General features: G+C 39.6%; 1 protein-coding gene and 1 long non-coding RNA gene across 10 annotated transcripts in view; one reads left to right on the top strand and one right to left on the bottom strand.

Moving 5' to 3' along the window:
- The window catches only part of rptor (regulatory associated protein of MTOR, complex 1), a 97464-nt gene that overhangs the window by 66062 nt on the left and 6729 nt on the right, over nt 1-24673 (top strand). For 2 of the 6 annotated variants that reach the window (XM_088373080.1, XM_088373081.1), the window contains 8 exons: nt 3545-3648; nt 3770-3947; nt 4021-4131; nt 8387-8492; nt 12250-12364; nt 12441-12565; nt 14087-14212; nt 17131-17178. In XM_088373080.1, the coding sequence (XP_088229206.1) occupies nt 3545-3648; nt 3770-3947; nt 4021-4131; nt 8387-8492; nt 12250-12364; nt 12441-12565; nt 14087-14212; nt 17131-17178 (913 nt within the window). Of the gene's footprint in view, nt 1-3544; nt 3649-3769; nt 3948-4020; nt 4132-8386; nt 8493-12249; nt 12365-12440; nt 12566-14086; nt 14213-16626; nt 17097-17130; nt 17179-24673 lie in introns of those variants that run through there. The other 4 variants (XM_088373077.1, XM_088373082.1, XM_088373078.1 and 1 more) reach the window with 4 other exon arrangements.
- LOC148398793 (uncharacterized) lies at nt 7354-24194 on the bottom strand. Of its 4 annotated transcripts, XR_015857924.1 has the most exons (6): nt 21343-21688; nt 18398-18472; nt 18229-18328; nt 8360-15781; nt 7858-7909; nt 7354-7370 (listed from the first exon to the last, which is right to left on the bottom strand). It is a non-coding gene; the product is annotated as an uncharacterized LOC148398793 (long non-coding RNA). The 4 variants fall into 4 exon arrangements; XR_015857923.1 differs by lacking the exons at nt 7354-7370; nt 7858-7909; nt 21343-21688 and adding an exon at nt 24067-24194 and having other exon boundaries at nt 7927-15781; XR_015857922.1 differs by lacking the exons at nt 7354-7370; nt 7858-7909 and having other exon boundaries at nt 7927-15781.

Below are 24673 nucleotides of genomic sequence, written 5' to 3' on the forward strand. Positions count from 1 at the left end.
ATATGAATGATAATGTCAGCATGTTTAGAAGCGTCCACTTTGACAGCAGCTATTACAGATTTACATTTTAGCTGTGTGCGTATTACATTGAGTCATGATGGATGGGTCAAAAGAGATGTTGAGTTGTTCACACATCCTGAGACCTCCACTACACAATATAAAAAATATTTTGAATGCACCTTAATGCGTGCGTGTGTGTGTGCATCCGTCTTCGCCCAAATGAAATTGACACACGTAATTTTCTTCTGTGCTCTTTTACCCATTCGCAAACAATGCTGAAGGCAAGATCTTCACACCCGCAGGAGTTTTTTTTTTTTTTTTTTTTAAAGCCAGTTTTTAAGGACGTTTGTGTATGGAAAAAAGACCGAAACAAGGAATTCATGGGATGGAAGAAAGTCCCATTGACACTGAACATTTTCTCATTATTATTGCATCATTGTGCTGTAAAGATAACGTAATTACAACACTCACTCAAGTTCACAAGTGTTAGCATGGCCTTTTAGTTGGGCTTGAACTGTATTGATTTCTGGCAAAGAGAACAAGGTCAACAGTCAATTAGCATTGACTTACTTCCAAATGATGAAAGCATTAAATCCTTTTGAATAGCTCCGTTGTTCTGCCCAATTGCAATTGGGTAAAAACGTTTAGCTTTTTTATTAAATCCTTTTTTAAATCTTTTTTTTTATTCCTTCTCAATTGTAATGTGCATTATGATATAGGATATAATCCATTTTTGATAAGTTTCACATCAAAGGAGCCCAAGTTGAAAAGATTTTGTTGGACTCTCTCTCTCTCTCTCTCTCTCTCTCTCTCTCTCTCTCTCTCTCTCTCTCTCACTTGGTTTGTATGGCAAGGGAATGAATGCTCACAGTCGTGAGATAATGACTTTTGGGCCTTGAACTCTCCAAATTCCTCTTGCTGAATGCAACAGAAATCGTACTTGTATTGAGTTTATGCTTGTTTTCCTCACCAAATTGCCTGGTCCTGTCCAGTCTTTGCTTTGACCAATGCCCAGGACCTGGTTAGTGAAAGTATTGAAAAGGAATATGTCAATCATTTTTTAATATGGCATTAGCTTTTGTATTTCTGTCCTTTCAGAGCCCTTATTATCAAATGATATGTGCACAAACAAATGTTTGTTCTGTTTAATCACTTTCTCACCAACTAATGAGAGAGGAAGTGAGAAGATGCAGGTTGAAAGGGCGAAGCAAAGCCATCACAATAAGCAGCAAAGCAGCTGTTCAAAGTGATTCCCTTACCCCCCTCACCCACCTACTCCCCCATTTCCTGCTAATGAGGTAATTCCCTCATATCCCATTTCCGACCGTTAGCCAACAAAGCTTAGAGCCTTTGCATTACATTAGCATGTTGTTTACCACATTTTGACCATCAATAACGATTGATAATTCATGAACATGCTACGCAAAGTGATGAGACGATAACATTTACACCACGCTCTCTCGACTTCAGAAAGAACTAAATATCATGGGGGTCCAGTCAATGCAGCTGTATTTATTTTGTTTACTCGTCAAATGGCCCCCAAAAGTAACATTCAGTGGGGTTTCGCCTGTAGAAAACAGTTTCTCAGCATGCTTTCTGGAGTGCAGTTTGCAGCTCACTCACTCACTCACTCACTCACTCACTCACTCACTCACTCACTCACTCACTCACTCACTCACTCACTCACTCACTCACTCACTCACTCACTCACTCACTCACTCACTCACTGTTTGCTGGTCTTCAGTATCTTGCATGTGCACCTACTCACTTTTCTCTGTAGGTTTTTATCTTGTTCTTGGGGAGTAGGAAAGATGTTTTACCTCAGTGTCAGAAGCAGTTTCCATAATTAGTCTGTTGACTTGACCTTCTCCTGTTTGGTACCATTTCCAATGACTCCTTAATGGAATCGCTAACCTCGGCAACTGACATGTTTTTACCTCCTTCTCCCTCCAGACAAACACGCAAACAAAATAAAGCTGCAGCAATTTTTCAATTACCATAGAAATCAAATTAACGGCAATGCCTGCTAGTAAAATGTGTTTGCGCGAGTTAACTACATTCATCCAGCACAGTTTTTGTTCCATCTCTGCTGTTCATCAGGAATGCTTTGCTTCGAACATCTTTATTAGGTTTCCACCTCCCTCGTGTATAGCCATGAGGATGAGCTTATATTACCTGCTCTTTTTAATGAGATAGAGTTCTAGAAAGTTAGGCAAACTTTAATGCTGCCCTTTCATCCACTGATTATATTGACAAGTGGGATGCACTTTATCCATACAGCATCTGTAATCTTGATCCGTCCACCCTGATCAAATATACAGTGGTGCCTTTGAAATGCCTTATTCTGTTTAAATCTTGGTGGTCTCCCCATAGAATTTTAATTCAATAACTTTTTTTTACGCTAAACAGCTGTGGCAAACACAGATTGATGAAGATAGTTATACATTAATGTCAGCTAACAAGGATAGAGCGCATAGAGCACTTGTGTGCTGCATAACATCATGTGTCAGGTGGTCAAGTGGTTGCAGATTCAGTCATCAATCCCCCATGACTTTGCTGAGGTATCCTTGATCAAGATCCTGAAATACTGGATGCTCCTGGCTCATCACTGGGTGAATTGTTTTAGCATACACAAGCCACAACATTATGACTACTTGCAGTCTGAGACAATGGACCAAAAATTCTGCATCTGCATGGATGATAATGCTCAATTTTGAGTGATAATATCAGAGAAATGTCAACTAAACAATGATTATTTTTGTTGTTGTAGTGAGGAATTGCACAGCATAGCGTTCCTACGTGTGTTGGTTACCAAATTTAGCTCAATGAAGTAATCTAAATATTTAATACAGCTTCGTGTTTGTGGCAGTGCAATCCTACATTGATTGAAGTGTGTTAAAACCCATTTGATGCTGAATGTTGGCTATGTGAGCTATAACCTTGTCTTTGAAAAGTAAAAACTTTCAATGACACTTGAACTGCACAAATCCGCCCCCAGAACTATTGGATATCGCTTAAACACATTCCATAATCAAACCACGGCGATGTGGCGTATGACATCACCAAACAGAGATGCCCCTTCCCCACGTAAACATCCAATGTTATTTTTTTATTTTATTTTATGAGAAGGAAATGCTAGTAGCATATGTAAATAAGAGGAACACTGTAGCTCTGCTTTGCTTTAGACTTTCACATAATGCTTTGGACGCAGTTTAAAAAGTGGGTCTTTTGTGTTGCAACTTTGTTCAGCCTCAGTGCCAAGTCATTCATTAGCTGCTAATTTGGCTTTTTTTGCTTTGTCTGTCTGTCTGTCTGTCTGTCTATCTATCTATCCATCTATCCATCCATATATCGATATGTATGGATATATGGATGGATAGATGGATCCATCCATCCATCCATCCATCCATCCATCCATCCATCCATCCATCCATCCATCCATCCATCCATCTACCTAATTTGTTTATTTAAGGGCCTTGCTTTTATTTTATGTCAAATCCACTCGCTATTTTTGCTTTAACCAACCCCTTTCTTCTCTCCACAGGCAATGATGAATGCTCGCCCTCAGAGAATTCTGGATTCTGGGTCTCTCACCCAGTCCGCTCCAGCCAGCCCCACCAGCAAAGGCACCCATATTCATCAAGCAGGGTAAGGAACACAACATGAGACCTCTAAATTTGAACCCAAAAACAGTTTGACAGAAATGAATGCAACTCGATAGTCTTCAAAACAAATCTCTATGTTGGCATTACTTTATGTCTCCCTCTAGTGGCTCCCCTCCTATGCCCAGCACCAGCAGCTCAAGTCTGACCAACGAGGTACCCAAACCCCCAACCAGAGATCAACCTGCCGCACGGCCTCCTTACACACCCACACTTGGAGGACAGGCGCCCCATTCACACCAGTTTCCCCGCACTCGTAAAATGTTTGACAAGGGACCTGAGCAGGTACATTATTTGACTGTTATGCGTTTGGGACTTTGCATAACATGCTTGTATGATTTTCAATTTGTTTGTTCAGGCGTCTGAGGATGGAGACGAGCCTTGTGGTCACAGAAACTACATCAGCGCCGCCTTACAAACGGGTCTATGTGATTGGAGTGCCAAGTACTTTGCTCAGCCAGTGACAAAGGTAGTGCCTATATCTATTTCGTCCCTCTATCTTGCTCACCCATATTTTTTTGCCACATCTTGTCACATCTTTACATTTCATCATGTAATACAACTAAGTTTATGTCAGTATAAACAACAGGTTATTGCTCTCTTGAGTTCTTGCAAATCTTTTCATCAATTTTCCACTTCCAAGCATGACAATCACTATTCGGTTATTAAAATACATTTGTCATATATTGTACCATAGTGTCAAAGGCAATTGAGCCACTTATTGACATGAGCTCTTTAAAAGATATTCTGATACGTATTCAGATAAATTCTCCTGAAGACTGTAGCAGAGGGACCAGTCACAGTGTGAGAAAGTGCCTGCTGGTTGTACATGATGACTTTTCTGAATAATTGAACTCCTTGACTTCCATAACTTAATTTCCTCCCGAGAGAAATTAAAGATTAAAGGGATGCTTTACCATGGACAGCCGCTGTAATGTTTGTCATCTAATATTGAGCTTCTGTCGGTTTTAATGTTCTTAATACACGATTCACTCTTGCCAAAATAAATTTCCGCAGAGAAGGAATTATTTGAGTTTATCAATAATGATAAAAGGGAAGACGGAGACAGTGCTCATGTACATGTAAAAGGCTATGTCCATGAGTGACAACAGCCTGAAAAGTGTTAGTAAAATAAAAGGTAAAAAAAAATGCACTGAGGCTATCAAATAAGAGAATTATCAATCAATTAAACAAATGACCGCAAGACTTTTATCATTTTATTTTTATACACTCTATTGTATTTTTAAATACATTATTGTATTTTAAACACTTTTTAAAACATTGTAAAGTGTCACGGTTCCTCTCTACTCTTGCGTGCTGGCCAACTGACGCGGCCCAACGCGAGCGCATCCGCACAAGACTTTTATAATTTTATTTGTATACACTCTATTGTACTTTTAAATATGTTATTGTATTTTAAACACATTTTAAAACATTTTAAAGTGTCGCGGCTCCTCTCTGCTCTTGCGTGCTGGCCGAATGACGCGGCCCAGCGCAAACACATCCACACAAGACTTTTTTATAATTTTATTTTTAAACACTTTATTGTATTTTTAAACATTTAAACATTTTAGAGTGTAAATGTGTCACGGCTCCGCTTTGCTCTTGCGGTGCTGACCGGCTGACGTACCTCGGCAGCCCAGCGCGAGGGCATCCACACATTGCTCAGAGGCACGCCCTGCGCTTAGTACTCATTGCCGGCCGCTGTCCCAAATCCTGGACGACAGTGCTTTTTTTCTACGTCCACAGTTACGCTCACTGCCGTTGTCCCGACTGTTTCTGCTCGGCAGTGCATTTTTTCCTTGTGCACGGCTATGTCACGTCTCCGCTCTCGCCCTGCCGGCCTATGGCATCACGCGCCTCCCGCGCTAGACCTCTGAGGCGCCCGTCGCCAATACGAAACTGCTAATCGTCAGTCCTCACAGTTTTGTATGTTTTGACACGCACGCCGGGCAACTGATTCTCGTTTGCCTGACCCGCTGTGTTACGAAATGCCTGCACGACGCGAGCTCGCTGACCGGCTCGTCATTTTAAAATGTAAACGTGCAACGGCTCCACTCTGCTCTTGCCGTGCTGACCAGCAGTCGCGCCCCCGCTGCCCAGCGCGAGGGCATCCGCGCAAGACTTTTTAGATTTTATGACGGGCAAACAGGACGATCCGATCGGGAGTGACAAGCAGACACGCAGTTCTACTCCGCTTGGCAATCGAGGAGCGGAGACGTGATAGTATGTGTGTTATGAAGTGCAAGTCTGAGGTGCTGCTGATATGTTGTCGCAGACGGAGTGAATAAAGTGTGATTTCTACTCCAGAAATTACGGTATATGTTTTGAATGTTTGATGTTATTAATTTTATTGAAATAATTTCTTTAACTGTGTCCCTTCAATTGAAGAAAAAACTGATGTAGTATTCAGGTTTGATAGATCACTCAGTGCTTTTTTTTTTTTTCCCTCTATTTACATTTTCTCTCCCAGTATTGTGCCAAATAGTGTGTAAACACTGATTGTGCATATTCATTGACACAAATGTGCTAGAGCACATTTGAAAAGCGCAGTCCACAGTGCACACTGTAAATATTTCCGGTTTATTTGTGTGTGCTTACTGTTGTAGGAGACTTGCAGAGGGCACTTTAGCATATGTGGCCCAAACGCTCTATCAAAATTTCAAATTATAGAACCCATTGTAGCACACAACTCAAACGTTTGCCCACCCCTGCGTTAAACTACACACTCACAGTGGAAATACAACCACAATATCTCACAACAGTAGAATGTGACCAAGGTGACAACTATTGTTGCTGTTTAAGTATTTTTTAGCGCCACAATATTTTAAGCATAGCAGCTTATCAAGTTATATTGGTAAAAGGTAGGCGGAGGGCAGGGTTTTATTCGCACCGCTGGAGGCTTTCGGCATCATGACAGAATGTCTTCGCTCTGTGTTTCTCCGCTGCTGTATTGTGGCTTCAACTACCTTTTGTACATACCGTAATAGCCACAACATTTTGGTTTTATTGATCAGCCCACGCTTGCCAAATATGGCTGAAAAATAGATAACCAGCCAGCCACTCTGGCCTTCAAAATAAAAGTTGAGTCTGACCCCGTGAGCAGGTATTGTTGAAGCTTGAAGATGCAGATAGAGACTGTCAACTAAATCCAATCCGCACTGCAGTAGAAGAAGGCGGAGTCTGAAGTGGCTGCAGTAGATGAGGAAAGCAGACGGATGATTGGATAGGAAAGATGTAGAGTGTAGGGTTAGTAAAAGTACTCGCAAAGGAAATTACGCTGCCTCTGCAAAATTTTGAGTGCTGTCATAAAACGTCACTCGGTTACAAATCCTGTATTTGTGCATGAGCACACTTCAAAGTCTGAGCACGGGTTAACATATCTCAGCATCAGCAGCACGGGATGAATTGTATGTACAGTATGTCCACTTTTGAAGAGTGTGGATTGCAAGGACATCATCTCACCATGTCTTTTGTTCATATAGTCTGTGGGATGCCTTTGTGTTTTATGTATGAACACAAATGACGGTTATATATTTAACTACTTACTTACTAAAATAGGCGATTCATACACAGACGTATGGATGCCATGTTGACCATTAATCCCTAATATTTGTATACCTCAGGAGGCATTAATCCTGATATATGAATTATTTGGCAACATATAAAGAATCGGATGCACATATTACTCAAGTGGAATTGTTTTTACTGAAAAGAAAAAATAGGATGGAAATTATGGTGTGGAAAAACTCAAATGTGAAGGACCCTGACACTCAAAAACATTGGCTATCTGTTGTGCAGTAGGATTATCTTTTCTGTATTCACTGTTAAATTGTATTCAAAGGTTGTTGTTTTTTTAATTTTCGTTTTTCTTTGTTAGTGCAGCTGGCTTTCCTGTGAGAATGTGTTGTGACATAACTGTGTCACTAATATTTTAAAAAGAATGCTGCAAAGTAAGTTTCATAAGCACTTAAAAAATGCATTTGTGGCTGTAACTCTAATGAAATGTTCAGGTTGTTTTAACCTCTGTGTCAGTAAACATGGAAACTTTCACTCTGCAACTGCATTTTCTTCAAGCTTTTTACTGTGAAAATAAATGGAACATTTTTCAATGGTCGAGTCAGTCATTTGATCTCAACCTTATAGAAGATGTTTTTCACTAACTGGAGACAAAAGTGAAGGCAGCAAAACTCACAAAGAAGCAGCAAGTAAATGCGGCTGTATCGTGAAGGCCAGACAAGCATCTCCTGCAAAGAAACTGACTACAGTCAAAGACTGCAAAGCAAAAAAGATACTAAACTTTACAAGTACTTTTATTTGTATCCATGAGTCAGTGACAGTGAATCATAAAACCTCAGTAATTGTCTGCATACATTTTTTGTTGTTGGCCAGTTTAAACCAGTTGGGGTACATCCAGTACATGCTGTATCTGTCATACCATTCAGCTGTTCTATTCTATACTAGAAATTGCCAATATGGCAACATGTTGCATCATTCATATGTGATAGTAAGTAAATTAGCTCTTAACAAACCAGCTCAGAGGAACTTTATGTGAGGTACTGGTACAAACTCAAGTAATAGAAGATAGTTGTAAAAAGAGTTTCATTATACAAAATAACTTTACTATGTCACTCGTAAGAGTGCTTGCATTTTAATGCACGAGAATTTGTTCTTTCATGCAACGTGTTATTGCTCACTCCTTCTCCTTGTCTTCATACTGTCAGATCCCAGAAGAGCACGACTTGCAGAGTCAGGTGAGGATGGAGCGGCAGTGGAGATTTCTAAGAAATGCTCGTGTCAAACGGCAAAGCAGAAGCATCACACAAAGAGGTCAGTCGCTTTCTCTCAAATTCATCTATTCCTTCGTTTACAAGCTCAAATCCAATGGTTTTATGAAAGAAATGTTTCTCTTCTTGTCATTACAAAACTCTTGATCTCATACATAATAAAAAGCAGACTTGATAGACAAGGTAATTTAAAGCCTATAATGTGTGCACAAAGATGGAAATCTCTTGTCTTGTGGCCAATTAAGTGTTAGTGTGCCATGAAATATCCTTCAATATAAGGAAATAAAATAAGGTAATACTCTTGCAAGTTTGTGTGGAAGAACGTTCACGATATGGGAGAAAAATAAAGCCGATATTTCATGTTTTGTTGAAGTCAACTGATCAGAATATTCCAGGGTTCAAGATGAGTGCTCATCCAGTTTAATCACTCATCTTCAAGAGTCCAATTGAGACACGAGACAGTTACAAACTCCATCCATCCATGAATGGATGGAGCTTATAATTGTCGCCCAATGAAATGCATTTGGGATTCAGTTAGTTTTTAATTATTTTGTCAACCCCAAATTTCATTGATAAATATTTACTATGCATTTTTCATGGGCAATGACAAAAATAAGTATTTATTTTTACGTTATTCATATTTTAATTTGTTGCTAATTTATTTTCTGGTTAGACACTCGAAGTTAGGATTTCAACAATTTTTGTCATACCATCACACATTGCCACACAATAAAGCTCAAAACATGATACAGATGTCCCAGGTTAGCCCAGTAAGTCACAAGAATTGTAAAATTAAAAGAAAATGACAAAAACGATCAAATACATTAGCTAAAGTACTAAGAGGTATGCATATTCATGGTTTGAATGAGTGCAAAGATGCAACACAGCAAAGGTTTGGCTGCAGCACAATGAAAATGCAAGAGGCTTGAATTTCACATAATATATGCAAGGTTATTTTGTACTGTACCGTAGTGATGATTTGTACAAAAGGGATCCAGTGTTCAAGAATAAAGTGCTCTTGCAAGAAGAAAACAAGAAAGTTAGAAAGAAAACGTGCCAAGACCGAATGTGCATGAGGCTCTGATGGTAGTTTTGATTATTTAAGTTTTGGTTGTTGAATAAATATTACTTTTTGGAATTGGGATTTATAATCATGATTCCAATATCAATCAAAAATAATTGTGATTATCATTTTCTCTGTCATTGCCGACCCCTACATCCAGTTCAAGTTTACAGTACTATCAACCTAAACATTAAACAAAAAGAATTACGTACATGTGTACTTAAAACAAGTCCATAGCTTTGCCTTATGAAAGCCTGCTTGCTAACAAACAATGTAAAACACCAATGACATCCTAAAGCAGCTGTTAGCATCAGTAGTTTTAGAAGCAGTGGATTTTTTAACATGAACGGTGGCGCAACACATGTTGAAAGATAATACAAGCATATTTGCGTTATCTTTTATGAAAAAATTATAAACATAACAGCATGTTACTGAGTCATTTACATTAGTAAAACCAAATGAACTATTTTTCATTTGTCGATAGGAATATACGTATTATACTGCCTCCTTAGTGGCCAAGGCAGGAACATCAAGCGGGAACAGCACAAAGAATTAAAGTGGAGCTGATGCATAGCCTATTTAATTCTTTACATTATATTTAATTATGTCATTAATAGTTATAGTGCAATGTTATAGAATGTTATTGTTCCCTGTTGTTTACTTGTATGTATATTGTGTACTATGTCTTGTCACCGTGGGATAGTGGGGAACGTAATTTCGATTTCTTTGTGTGTCTTGGCATGTGAAGATATTGACAATGAAGCAGACTTTGACTTAAACAAAAACAGTCACACAAAATTGTCTGTTTTTGTTGGGGGCTGTGGAGTAGGAAAATAACATTTCATTCATGTCAGTCAAGAAAGATGATTTGTGCAATGAGTGTTTTGAGTCACAAAAGTATAAATAAATGGTCTCACCCATTAACATATTTGAAACCTTAGTGAGACTAATTTGTCGGAGCTGAAGGATTGAAAAATTTGACCCTCACTTGTACAAAGTATGCCCGTGTGTATTCCTCATCTATCACTGGAAAAATACTCTTACCCTCTATGCATAACAAAACGGTCACACTTATTCCATTTCCTTTGACGTATTACTTTCAGGTTATGTTCAGATGTAATTCCATCCCTTTGGTTATATCTGCCATTGATAGAGACTGTGATTTCTGGAGTTATTTAAGTCCTCTCACAACCAAATTCACCCATGAGTCATAGGACTCCCCTTCACACATACGTACACAAATGTGTCTGAGGTGTGAGTTTCCCTGCAAGTGATGTTTTTTTATGACCCCCCCTCCACACACACACACACACACACACACACACACACACACACACACACACACACACACAAAATGACTAACAACACCTACGTCACTGTGTAAGCTCCTATCTTACACAGTTCCGATTCGATTTACGTCACGGCCGAGGCACATTCAGCCTTTTCTTACGGGATACCTGCTAAAAATAAATAAATAATTCCTGTGCCTCCATCCCCCTTTCCTCGTTGTTTTTAGGGTTGCCCTCATTCAGTCTATGTCCCCCTCAGAGAGAAATAAGATGAGAGGAGTCAGAGAAGGGAGAGTTCCTCAGACAGAAGGAGAGGCAATGTGAGCAAGTGAGATTGGCAAAGACCGAAAGAACGCTATGAACTAAAAAAAAATAAACTTATATGTATTCTGCTTGATCCCCTCGATGCAAAAACAAAATTACGTTCTTCATCAAAACGTATGAAAATCCTGCAGGCGATTTTGTATTTTGTCATCGCTCAAGAACATCAACCTCCACAACTACAAAAAAAGTCATTGGAGATGATTTTTCAAAGAGATGTGTCTGCTTTTGCCTCAGGCTACTCAAATCAACCACAACCGCATCAAGAATGAAGTCGTCATAGATTTTTCGTTATTCTTTTTTGTCTTGTTATGGGAACCTCAAGAGGTATACTCCAGGCTGGCCAAATGTGTTGTTGCTATGACAACATGAGACTGTGAACTTCAGGCTATGTCAGTTGTACCTCTCTTGGCACTTCTCCTTGCAAAATGTCTCGGCTTGTGTCCTGTACTATTTGGCATGGACAACTTTTTTTTTCCCCCCTCGTCATATGCTAACAAAAGCAAAGTAGTTATATATAGTTATTATGTGTGCTGCTCTCACCATTACTGGAGCCACGAGAGCCTGAATATTCTCACCATGTTTACTGCTCTATATTATGTGACAATTCTGTATTCTAATTTTATTAGTAACTACTGGCCAATCGAGATCTCTGTGAGCATCATTGAAGTACATCAAACCAGTTTTTCCACACATGGAAGACCTAGAATTCCACATCTAACTAAAGTTTGGCATTAAACTTTCTCTATCATAATTTTTCTAAAATCCATCCTATTTCATTTATTAAGACTTTTTTTTGTCAGAGATCTTTTTAGATTTTTAGTAAGTATGAAAACTCATTTCCATTGCAAATCACCCTGTCTCTGATTTATTAGTTTTTTCACAAGGCTATGCATATAACCTTGAAAATGCTTAATCAACAAGTATTTTAATGATGTTCTGTACAGGTTTTTATTAATATTTGCTTCCAATGTTTTGCTGTAGCAGAGGCACTGTATCATCTAGTACATACTCCACTAAACAAAGGAAATGCAGCAGCCCATATTTAATTTATTTTGGACCCTGTGAAAATAAATCTAAAGGATCGGCATCATCTATTATCATCCTCTCTCATCCCTTCCTTTCAGGTGTTTCTCGACTGGACGATCAAATATTCATCAATCGCAATCCCGGCGTTCCCTCTGTCGTCAAGTTCCACCCCTTCAACACCTGTATAGCAGTAGCCGACAAGGACAGCATCTGGTTCGAAAATAAAACGGCAAACATGCACAAATGTTCAAGCCTTCAGACTTATGAGTTTGTGTTCTGTCTGTTTTAGTTTTTGGGACTGGGAGAAGGGCGAGAGATTGGACTACTTCTACAATGGCAACCCTCGCTACACTCGCATCACAGCTATGGAGTATCTGAATGGGCATGACTGCTCATTGCTGCTCACTGCAACAGGTTGCAACACTACATGAATACTGTATATTAGTGTGCATATGGTTGGATATATGTGCTATGGATCAAAATGTTTGGGGTCACCCAGATGACTTCATTTTTCCCAGATTAACATTTTTGTCCTCAAAAGATTGCTCGGAAAATGTGACTGACTAGAAATTATTCTGTTGATTATTCCATTGACTAATCATATAATCAGATACATTTTTTTTTTATTATTAAAAAATATTTAAAAAATCTCATGGCCGTTTATTAAGCAAATATTTTTGTTTATAGTATCATTTAGTGATTAAAAACAACAGCTAAGCAATATCACACAAGCATTGATTGTCATAATTTTGTAAAGTAAAAGCAAATGTCTTATTTTAATTAAACACAAAAGATAGTAAATCAGTCTGCTCTCATGAAGGGCTACAATTATTTTTGAGAGCCTGAAATTAGAAGATTTGGACAATCTTTGGTTAACAAATGGTTATTAAAATACGAGCCAATTATTTTTATCAATTTGTTTTCGATTAATAGCTATACTGTGCTATACTGTACCTGTAGTGAGTCACGACCTTGTAGTTGTTTGTTGAATTAGTGTCAGAGTTTTACCATTTCTGTCTGTAAGGCCATGAGGGTACCTGAATTGTATTGGATGAGCAAATGTCTGAATCTAATCATGATTAGCTTCTAAATATGGAGGCATGGTTGAAGCCTACCTTAGTAATGCACTGCTAAATACTTAACGTAGCCTCTTAGTTCTCAATGGTTCCCTCCCACCAGCTCTTTTGGAACTTCAGTCAGACTCGTTTGTTTGCGGCGCGAGGACTTAAAACAATCAGCTCTGGAAATACAGGTCATGCACTGCTCTTGTGTATTCATCATCTGTCATCAATAGAATAATTTACTTCGTGAGCCCCAATGCACAACATAATCCTATCTACATAGCACTTGGTTCATTTTCTCTTTACAAAACATTCAAACGGATTTAGAAATAAATGGTGCCTTCCCTTTCACCCCTACTGGAAGCACGATAAAAGCTAAGAGATAAATGACTTAAATTCCATCTTGTCAAACTGTATCTTGTGTTCCATCAGCCTTACACTGAAGCACACCAATGAGTACATTAGTTATAAAATATATATATAGTGTTTAATGGTAGATGTGAACCGGTAAATGTAAATCAAGTCTCGACTTTTATGGGTAGTAATAACTTTCTTTGAAGAGTCTGCGGACATGTTTTATGTCTGGCTCTGTTTCTTAGCTGGGTGTTTACACTGCTCTGCAGCATTTTGTTTCTCACCCACCATTTTTTGAATGCTTTATAAGATGCTTATACAATGCCTTCTGATTTTTCTGAGAAGTATATTTAGGTCATGGACAGATTGTGCTTCTTCTGAAAAAATCTATTCAAGCTTCCCATCCAATTATTACAGCGCGAGAAAAAAAAAAAATCGAAATCTCCTTTTGAACTCACGCCTTTAAACGCACCCATTAACACCTTGCTCTTCTAACACATTAAATTCCCATGGTGTCTAGATGATGGAGCCTTGCGCGTTTGGAAGAACTTTGCTGACCAGAAGAACCCGGAGATGGTGACTGCCTGGCAGGGCCTTTCTGATATGCTGCCAACTACCAGAGGTCAGCCTTCCACCAGCGCTCACAGTAAAGACTTTGATCTTACTATCTGCCCACCAACCCCTCCCATAGTAGTTTGGTTTGTTGTCCCTCTGTCCATCATCTTACCTACTTACCTATCAAACAAAAATGTTTCACTGTTACAGGGTTCCTGCAGAAAAACTCTTGAAAGGGAACTGGATCCATAAATCAAAATAACAAGGGCTTAATTGGCATTACGATAACTTAAATCAATCTTTTCCAAAAATTTAACCTAAGATTTTTTTACTGTCAATTGTTTCTGATCTAAAAAAACAAGGTTCCTAAGAATAGAATTTACCGAAAGTCTCATGATAACATAACACAATCACAATAGCAGAACCAACAAAAGAGTCATGTGCTTTTAGTCGAAACTCTTAAAAGCAAATGAAAGTCATTTTAGGACCCAAGCAACTTTGGACAACATGGGACATTGGGAACAATTTTAAGTTGGTCTTACATTTGATTTCAAGTGGAATTTAAAAAGTCTGTCGGGAATCTGTCGGGAACCCTGTTTTACCCTCATTGCCACTGCACCATTGTGTGTTGTTCACCATTTGTCTGTGCGTGTTTAAACACCAGTACCTATCTGACAGCTAATTGCTCTCATGGTAACTGAATAGTAGAATTTAAGAATGCATTTGGTCGTAAAGCACATTTTAACTCGGCTAAATAATGCCTTGAAGAAACTGAGGCAAAATGGAGTGCTTTACTTTACTTAGCAACAAGCAGCAGTGGCACTTTCAAGTCAGACTCAACTCTAATCATGGGAATTCATTCCTTCAGGCAACATTATTTTGCTCAAAACCACAGTTAAGACTTCAGAAGATTGGGAGCGATTATTTTTTCTCTTGAAAAATACCAATTCTAAAGTATTCGCCGCCTTCTAGAAAATCTTTCCTTGTGGGTGTGGTTTGCAGTGGTGTGGCGTAATCATACTAACAAGTCGCAAAACATACTGACATGATAATATAATTGAAATTACAGATACCAAAATACTTTTTACATTTCATCATCTAGTTTTAGCTGATGAAGGTAAGCCTATTCATCTGTGTCCACTTTAATCCCAGAAAAGTTAACCAAATTTTTACAGTTTAACTCCTAAGGAAAAGCTGAGTTTTAAGTTGCCTTTCATACTATAAGTGGCTGTAGCCGCCACATGCAGTGGATAAAAAATAATAATAATAATAATTACACAACCTTGTTGAAAGGTCGCATTTTTGTGAGATAAACAGCTGTGACCAAGATGAAACAATTCAGAATATTTTCCACCTTTCTGTGAACTTCAACAATTCAACAGAATAACAAACTGGAATCTTTTTGGTTAGGTGTGTCTGACTAATTGCACTTCAGGGGCTACATCAGTAAAAACATACCAGAATTATTTAACGTGTGTGTTGACGTACCTGCGGAACTTGGAAGCCGAGGCATTTGCAAATATTTGGAACAGGCTCCAGACCATCAGTGCGAACTGCAGAGGCGAGAAGGCAATTTCTGGGCTACTCTCTCTCTCTGCTTCTTCTCGCCAAACCATCATTTAGGTTTTTATTAGCAGCAGTTTCTTGCTCACCGTTTTCTCTGGCAACCAAATAAATGAATAGTGCCAGCTTTATCGAACTACTTCTAATGTGTTCAATGAAACTTGCACAGAATACATCCTTTAAATAGCAATGGCAGGTTGATCTGCACCATTTGCAGGGACTGTCTATAGAACATGTTTTCCACAAAGTGCCCATTTGGCTAATTGGTAGTGACAAGCAAGTGACTGGCTTGCTCACTGGCTGACTGGTTTTCTGTGCAGACGTGTGAGCCCCACTCACTGTGTGCACATATGTGTTGCTGCCATTACAGAGCCACATAGTCGCCAGCACCTGCAGGGACCTGCTGCAAGGCGACACACTACCAACTAGCATCACTGTGCGTGTCATTCTTGTGACACACATTTCCCCATGAGACTTGCCCTCTCCTGCAGTGTGCCTTGTTTTCTCAGAGGCTCCTGGAACGCTTGTTCTCTTTCTGCACATGCAATTAGAGGCAAAATCCATGTTGGCCTCGCATTTGGTGGTCAATTGAGTCTATTTTCACATTCTAGTCTCTCAAGTTTGCCTCAAGAGTGAAGCCTCAGATATCAGTTTTGAGAGTTATCTGCTCCTGGTTACTCGGCTAGATTGTGACAATTAATTACATGCGTGACATTATTTTTTGATTCGCATCGCTTCAGTAATTTCAATATTGCATACATAATTAAAGATTACCTAAGTCTCTTTGCTTTGCCAAAAACTGACTCACAAGTGCACTCATTAGTCTGTCCGCATTCATCTCATCCCTGTCTTGTTGTAACATTGTTTTTTATTTATTGAACCATAACTCTTGCTGTGTGGCTTGTTGTTCTGAAGCTTCGTTTTTTCACATCCTTCTTTTAGAGAGGCTGAATAAGGCTGCATGTTCATACACCTCCACAATCTTGTAAGAGTTACATAATTATGTTTTCTTCTATTGGCACTATTCTGATCATTTCTGATACCACTTCAGATGTGTTTTTCTCACGACCAGTCTTACTCAAGCACAAGCGGCAACAACCTTCCACTTTGCCAGTCTTTAGCCCTGCGGTGAAAAAAAAAAACTCAATTATGTGTCTGACAGGTTTTGAGGCTTTAGACCTGCATGTCACCGTTTCGACAAATAGGCAGCAGCTTAGCTCATACTCTTTCTGCCTTTTTGTGGATGGTCTGTTACTTTGTCATTTGGGAGAATCTCTGTTGGGAAACAAAAGCCTTGTTCAGTCTTCTGCTATTTAAATGCAAATAGAGAACACTCTGTGTGCGTTTATATCTGTGTGCGCATGCAAAGTGTCCCTGCTAATTTGTTGCTTGCTTTGTTGCATACCTGCCCCTCCCTACCTTCGATCTGATCTCCCTGCTTCACAGGCCTAGCCAGAAGGGTCTCCATCTATCTTGACAGGAGTAAACAAGGCGGTGAGTGTTATCTTTCTTTTCTCTTCCCCCGCTACCCCAATTTCCAAGTTATATCATGTTGAAATAAGAAATCACAAGCTTCGTTTTGCTCTACCACGCTGCCTATCATTCATGTGTCAAAGTGTTGCTCAGTCACTTTCACCTTAGATGAGGCATTGTATTATTTTCTAATACATGCAAAACTAAGCATTATGACTACCTTTTTATTATTATCATGACTAATGCAGTGGTCTTGTGTCCCTCAAAAAGAACTGCCTTCCATGTGGTCTGATGCAAATAGCTGTGATAAGGGGTGTACAAAGTGCGCACGAGGGCTGAAAATAGTCAAGCACGCCAAATTCTATTCTATATCTATTTTGTGGTCCTCAAGAAAACGGGCCATCAGCTGCTAGACTCAAGCGGAAGCCAAACTCAGGGACACAGCCGAGCCAATGGGATGGTCATTTCGGTGTTATTGCGCCGCGCCTTTGTTGGCCCATCAAAATATGTGAAAATGGGCCGATTGGGCACTGGACGGCATGGCTGGCATAAACTGTTTTAAATCAGCTCGTGATCTCACATGGTCTCACATTACTAGTCATCTGAAACGGTTGCCAACTTGCTTGTTTATTTTAAAGGTGAATTTAATGTTGTTTTTCATTACCATGTTCAAAATTCCCTTGCGACAAGAAAAGTACTGTAGAATGTTTGGCGAACATTCGCGACCTTGAGCTGAGCCTGACGAACACTGACGAGAACACATCCGCTACCTTTCCAACCACAAGTGTTAGTTAGATGAGTTCATTTATCTCCAAATCTTCTGTTGGCATGTGTTTTAATTGTGTTTGCAGTGCTCGGTAAAATTGGATAAACTTTGACTATACAGCTACTGTCTAGACAGGTTTAGCTAAAAGTCATCTGAAGGTGAGAGATGATTTACGTGCATATGAGCTGACTTAACTCCACAGCAGTCTGAGTCATTTTTAGACACGCTTGCTATTTAGATGTAGTTATTAGGTCCATAGACCTCCTTGACCTACCACCTTCTTTACCATTAAAGTGCATCCATACCTGTGTGTGCGAGTATATCGATGTTTAATTGGAAACATGCCTCCCCACTGTGGTTTTATTGAAGCAGAGCCACCTGGTGTGTGAAGCTCCAGGGATCAGGCTGTTAAAATCACGAGAAAGCAATGAAATCAAAGGAGTGTGGTTGGTTGTCGCAAAGTGAAGTGCTTGCCTGTGTGCTTCTGCTGCTTTGGGCCGCTGCCGCCGCCGCCGCCGCTGCTGCCACATTAATATGCACCAGCCAGCTCTGGAACAGGAAAGGAGAGTGTTGGGCAAAAACAGATGCAAATGTTTCTTTATGTTAAAGAACACGGTTTCTCCTAAAGTACATCATACGGAGTTAGAGTTCGTTAAGCAGTTTCATGAGCAGAGATTTATAGCAAAGAGAGTTGTGTACCATAAGGGAAATTAAACAGAAGCAAAGCAATGGTGAAAAACAGCACAGACACTCATTTGTCACCAATGTTTTTCAGCAATTTTTACAACACACATTGGAATGAGACCCCAATTATAATCAGAACAATATACAGTGTTGTAACCTTTAAAGGTGACGGTCTTTTTCGGGACACAAGTTTGTTCACAATTTCAACACGTTTTGTTTTATGCACTGTCTTCAAAATTGTTATGCATATTAGAATTTCAGTGAAACGAACAGTTCTTCAGTACTCTTTGCATATGTCTGCTGTCTATGTAGAGTGACGATCGACAGATTTGACGTTTAGTTTTCCATCCAAAGACAATTATTTGAAGTTGTTCATCCACGGTCACACTAAGTTTGTTTTTGCTGTTGGGAAAACATGGAATGGTCTATAGCTTTTTGAGAGAGATGAAAGAAAATCATTGCACAGTGGATCCCTGCTATTTACGAATCTTCGTGAAAATCTGATACTTCCCTCAAAGCGTGATTATAATTGATTATTTGCTTATGTTGATAGTTTAATCCATATATTGCAAACTATGATTCCAAAATACATTAGCATTTTAAGCACTTAGAAAAATGGACGTATCCTTAAAAGCAGTACAGTAAATTGCTTAGAACTAAGCACGCAGCTACACAATACTATATCGTACCTGCACACGTCCTAAATTTTGATGATGATTCACTGAAGTCAATTACCTACTATGATATCGTGCATGACTGTGTCACACTCGCAGTCACGCCTATGGACAATTTCGTGTTCGATTAATTTCCGAGAAGATTGACTATAGACTGTACTTCCATATTTGGGATACAGTTGCATTGTAACTTCCGGTTGCTAGGCTAACGCAGAATAATAACAATGACACAGAATCAAACTCTTCAAAGTGTATTTGCTGTCTGCTGGAATTACATCAAGTTACCATAAATGACGTATTACCTTCCTAATTGCTCCAGTTATCCAAGTAACTGCAAAGCAATCAAAGGATCCATATCTGCTTTGGTGAGCTATTCGCTTTAAGTGAACTTCACAGCTTCATCTTGGAGGCATTCAACTGTCAACTCCACGAGAACAACCACAATGTAACGTTGTTTGGCTATTAAATGAACATGGATGGAATAGGAAGCACGTGTGTGCAGCTACCATTGGCGTACCAAGTCTTCCGTCAGGGCATTTGAGCACACGCACCGGCACTGTGATTAACACTTATTCCAGAAATGTAATCTTGGGCAGAATACTAGTTTTTTTTTTTTTACAGCTGCTTATACATACAATGTATTCTTAAAATAAAAATCCTCAGGTTTGACTTGCGCTTTAAGGACCTATTGAAGAGTTGAAGGACAGAGTCAATTGACTCAAAATTTTCAGGCAAACACACGAGGCAAGCTTTTTATATAGTAACCAACATGGCTACAAAAGAGTTTTTTCTTTCATTTTCTGCAATGGACATTGTATTTTGAGACACATTATCTATACATATTCAAGTCTATCAAGCTTATTGGACAGCCTAGTCATTGGCCGGTATGTACTAACCTCTCTGTAATAATATTCTGTTTTTGACTCTGTATGAAAGTCAACATTAGCATACAATTAAGTCTTACAAGTGAGGCAAGAGATTTTGTATATATGTCCACTGTACAGATAAAAGTGGCCAGAGACACTTCCAAGTCTATTAATGAAATTTGCAGTTGGACTAGGCTCTTTGTTTTCCCTGAACCTTAATTTTTAATATCATGAAGACCCTTCGGATATGTGTCCAACTTACAGTTTGCCTAAGGCCATTTTAGGTGCACAAAGCCAAATAGATCCATCGAGGCATGTGTGGATGACTGGTATCGTGGAACTTTGGTGACCTAGATTCTGTTGTACGAACAGAAATGAGACCAACTTTGTTTGCAGGTTCAGTGATCACGTGGACCACCACTTGTCTATGTAGTCCACTGAATTTTACAAAGTACTTTGTGTACTTCTAAACATCTGTGTGTAATGACAACAAAGCTCCTCATGTTTTAAGTTTTAGAGCTACAGTTTTAGTAAGTAGGCTTTACATATTGCATTGAGCTCGTTTACTCTGGGCAGTTGCTCTTCAATCTTGCAAGCACTTAATGACAGTAGCCAGAGTCTTGGTTGTTCTCAGGGTTTATCACAGTCATATAATAACTCCACAACAAAGGATTTTTTAGTACTATTAAAACTAGCTTAACTTCTGATGCAATCAAGATTATTCAGTTATACCATACAAACCCTTGAATATTAGTGAAGAGGTGACCGCAATGGGCAAACTAAAATTCCTTGAACATTCTAAAGGGGGGTAATCAGTCTGATTGAGCCCCATGAAAAATCTGTAGTGGGAAATAAATAAAGTGCCAGTCTCTGTAAACCCAAAATACGAGTTAACGAAAGACCATTGTGCATTAGGAAGATAAAATTTCGATGTAATACGGCCAGAAACTGATTTCCTGGGTTTGCATCAAATTCGTAACAGATCTTGGTGTTCGACTGATGATAAGTTGCCTGAAAGGGTTGAATCGTTTTAAGCCTGCACTATTTATGTATTTATTTATTTCATAGTCTGCCAGTTGTACTCAAGATAATTGTATCAAATAGGCGATGCACCTAAGATAAGATTTAGCTTCACTTGATTTTAAAAGGTCCCTGAAAGATTCCGTCTCGAAATGCTGCTGAGTATTAAAGATACCGGAAGGTGTTCCTTGTTTGGAATTATCCAAATGGTTTGCCCTTTGTCCGCCTTCATCAAGTCATAATGCAGGTGATTCTTCATTCCGTAGGGCCACAGTCAACAGTAGACGTCACACACCTCTTTGCCCCTCAGAATGCCAAGGCGGTCATATAAAGTTTAGATAAATGCCATGGCGGTGATGTGTCAGAGCATACTCATAAATAATGTCATTTCTTATTAAAGGCACATGCATGCTGGGAAAGTCCCTAGTAATCCTGGAAGGCTTCCTACAGGAGCCCTGGAGGACGTTTTCAAAGCAAACAGGATGAAACGGAGAGAGGGAGCAAAGGAGCGCGATGGTTTAATGAGTTCCACTGTTTGGAAGAGCAAGTCCATCACGAGAGATAATGGTGCAGAATAAGAATAGTGCATACTGCATTGTCCACAGAGGGAAGAACTATAACAAAGATATTCATCCAAAAGGAATAGATAAATATATCTATAATTAGGCATCATCTCAGCATGAACAAGACATCTACACAACCGCTGTTAACTTTTGCAGCCCTATCTCCCTCCATGACTCAACACGAGGATATACACCCCACGTGCGTTATCACTTCTGTTTGCTGTAGCATTATTGGGGGCAAAATGTTTGATCTTAAGCTGTGCTGATGCAGAAAAGTCCCTACGAGAGCATAATTAAGCTATCGCTAGAAACCCGAACAGTGGTAGTGAGGAAACATTGCCCACATTCTTTGTTCCCAGCTGTTTCGTAATCTTCACATCGCTATTGATTTTCTGCGAGAGTACCTAAGTCCCTGTCAGACCCACAAAGGTGTATTCCCTCCAAGTCAGAATTCTCATTTTAGGAGGTTGACTGATGTTCTTAATAGACAAAACTCATGGGTCCACTTTGGCACAGTGAATTATTGAGTGCTGACCCTCAGAACTTTCCTGTAAAATGTTTTTGATTTAATTATGAAGTTGAACTGGAAAGCAGAGAGGATCTGCTGTGTACTGTATGATAGATTATTTTGGTTTGTACACCAAAGAAAAAATGCTTTAAATTTTAATAAAACTCTCACCGAAAACTCGGAATGAATAATAATTATGATACATTTCGCCAAATACACTTACAGTGATCCCTTGTTTATTGCGGGAGATGCATTCCAGAACCACCTGCAATAAATGACGATCCGTGAAGTAGAAACGTCACATGTATTATTTACAAATTTTGTATTGACAAACATTGTATTGAAATTTCCAACGTGTAGTGTTTCTTGTTGGCTGCCAGAGGGCATGGGTGTATTGCAAGTTAATTTGAAGTGTGGTTTACCTTGCAAAGCAATGCAAAGTGTTTATCTTCAGACTTGCCACACTACACTAACTCGGAAACATCATGCATAGCAAAACCAAAGTGAGTCACGCTTGCGCATGAATCTCTTGTGGTTCTATACACAATATTAAGACTGTAAACCCTCCCCAATACTTTTACGCTACATAAACCTTTCCCATTCCTATAATAACCATTCCCACTGGTTAGACCTCGCCGTTTCGTCTGCTTTGACACACGCACGTCTGCCACCTGATTCACATTTGCCTGATCCGCTGTGTAACGAAATGGCACCACGACGCACAACACAAGCTCTCTGACCGGTTCGTCAGTCACCTTGTACACTTGCTCTGCTGGTGTTCCAGCCTCCCTTTTCCTCTTTTCGCATTCCCTAAATAGTCCGTGTTGCCTCGTTCGTGACGGGCTGGCTGCCACGCTTCCCGCGCTTGTCCACAGTGACGCACATTGCTCAGAGAAACGGCCTGCGCTATCAGCGTGCATTTAAACGCCATTCTCCCATCACTTATAAACCGTTCTCCCAACATTTATAAACCCGCGAAATAGTGAATCCTCTATAGGTGAAGCATAAAGTGGCGAGGGATCACTGTTACTTCTATCTGTTGTGTCACATTGATCACGCAGAGATGTCAAAATGCATAAAATAAATTGTATTTCTGGTATTGTCATGGCAGCCGGAGGTCACTTTGTGGATTATGATATTGTTGGAAGAGCCAGAAATCCATTGGTCAAGCATCTTTGTCATGTGGTTATTCCCTGGACACCTCAAATCTTCGATTGGTTGGAGTAAGTGCAACCTCAAAAGTCAAACACCCTGATTTCAAAACTTAAGAGTGTTCCTGTTCCAGTAGTGACTCCACCTTAAGTCGAGGTTTGATGCTGATAAAATCTTGGATCAAATTAACTCTATGAAAATGTTTGTTTTAAAATCACACCTTGGAAGTCAACCAGTGTCACTGGAGCGATTTGGTTTGACTGTTGAGGTTCCACCGTTAGAGATTCCACAGATGTTCTGTTTTTCACCATATTATTCATGACTGAAACCCAAGTTATTGAATCAAATGTTTGTGACCGCCTTTTGGGTGTGTTTTAACAAATGCTAGTTTTATTCAGCTTATTACAACACACATTTGGATTGCGAACAGTAAAACTCTACTTAATTGGCCGTGGAGCTGCAATACGAGGCAGTAGCTAGCCACTTGCACAACTGGAGCAACTGTGGTTCAGAGAAAATCGCTTGTTTTGATCAAGATGCAAGAATGAGAGGAAAGCAGGATTAATAAGCAATTATGTAAAATAGGGAAGGATAGTGATTCCATGAAAAATGGAGAAACGCCTTTTTGCCTCACAGCAGAGAGATTGCATGTTTATTGTGCAAAGGAATCTCCTACCCGCATTCCCTCATCACAGAGCTGCCAGCTTCAAAGGGAACCAAGGCCTGCTCCCTTTTCTCTTTTCATTGCCTCTGAGTTGAACCAGCATCAAAAACGGCCCCCATGCGACTGAGCATGCGTCTGTGAGATGTTTTGAGGTTTTTTTATGAGGGGGTTGGTGTTTTTCTTCCAACATGCAATCACACACATCCTCACTCTTGCCCCCTCCCTGATTATTGACGAGGTGATGCTTTTGTGGGCCGGATGATGTCACAGTGGAGGAATTGAAGCTGCCGCATGGGACTTGGGATTTCCTGACATCAAAGTAAAGTAGAGCATTTGAAAGGCAGGCCCAATACGTGGAGGCTTCCTTGTAGTTAAGTCACGACTCATAAAGAAGGTTTTTACAAGAGTGATGGAGGCCTCATTCTGTCGTGTTCGTGTCCTCATATTTGTGGCAAATTACCAAATGCCGACATGGGCGGGCGTTAGGGCTTGACGTAGTTACTGATTGCGGAAGTAATCCAGAGGACATAATTCATCGCAGAAAGAAATAAAGCATGCTTCACCTCATGGTTTCAAGAGGGGATAAGAGTGTGGTTGCCATAGCATTTACAGTAAAGTG

The sequence above is a fragment of the Syngnathus floridae genome, chromosome 4, assembly GCF_059516105.1.
Source record: "Syngnathus floridae isolate MCC-2025c chromosome 4, RoL_Sflo_1.0, whole genome shotgun sequence".
NCBI classification, from domain to species: Eukaryota; Metazoa; Chordata; class Actinopteri; order Syngnathiformes; family Syngnathidae; genus Syngnathus; species Syngnathus floridae.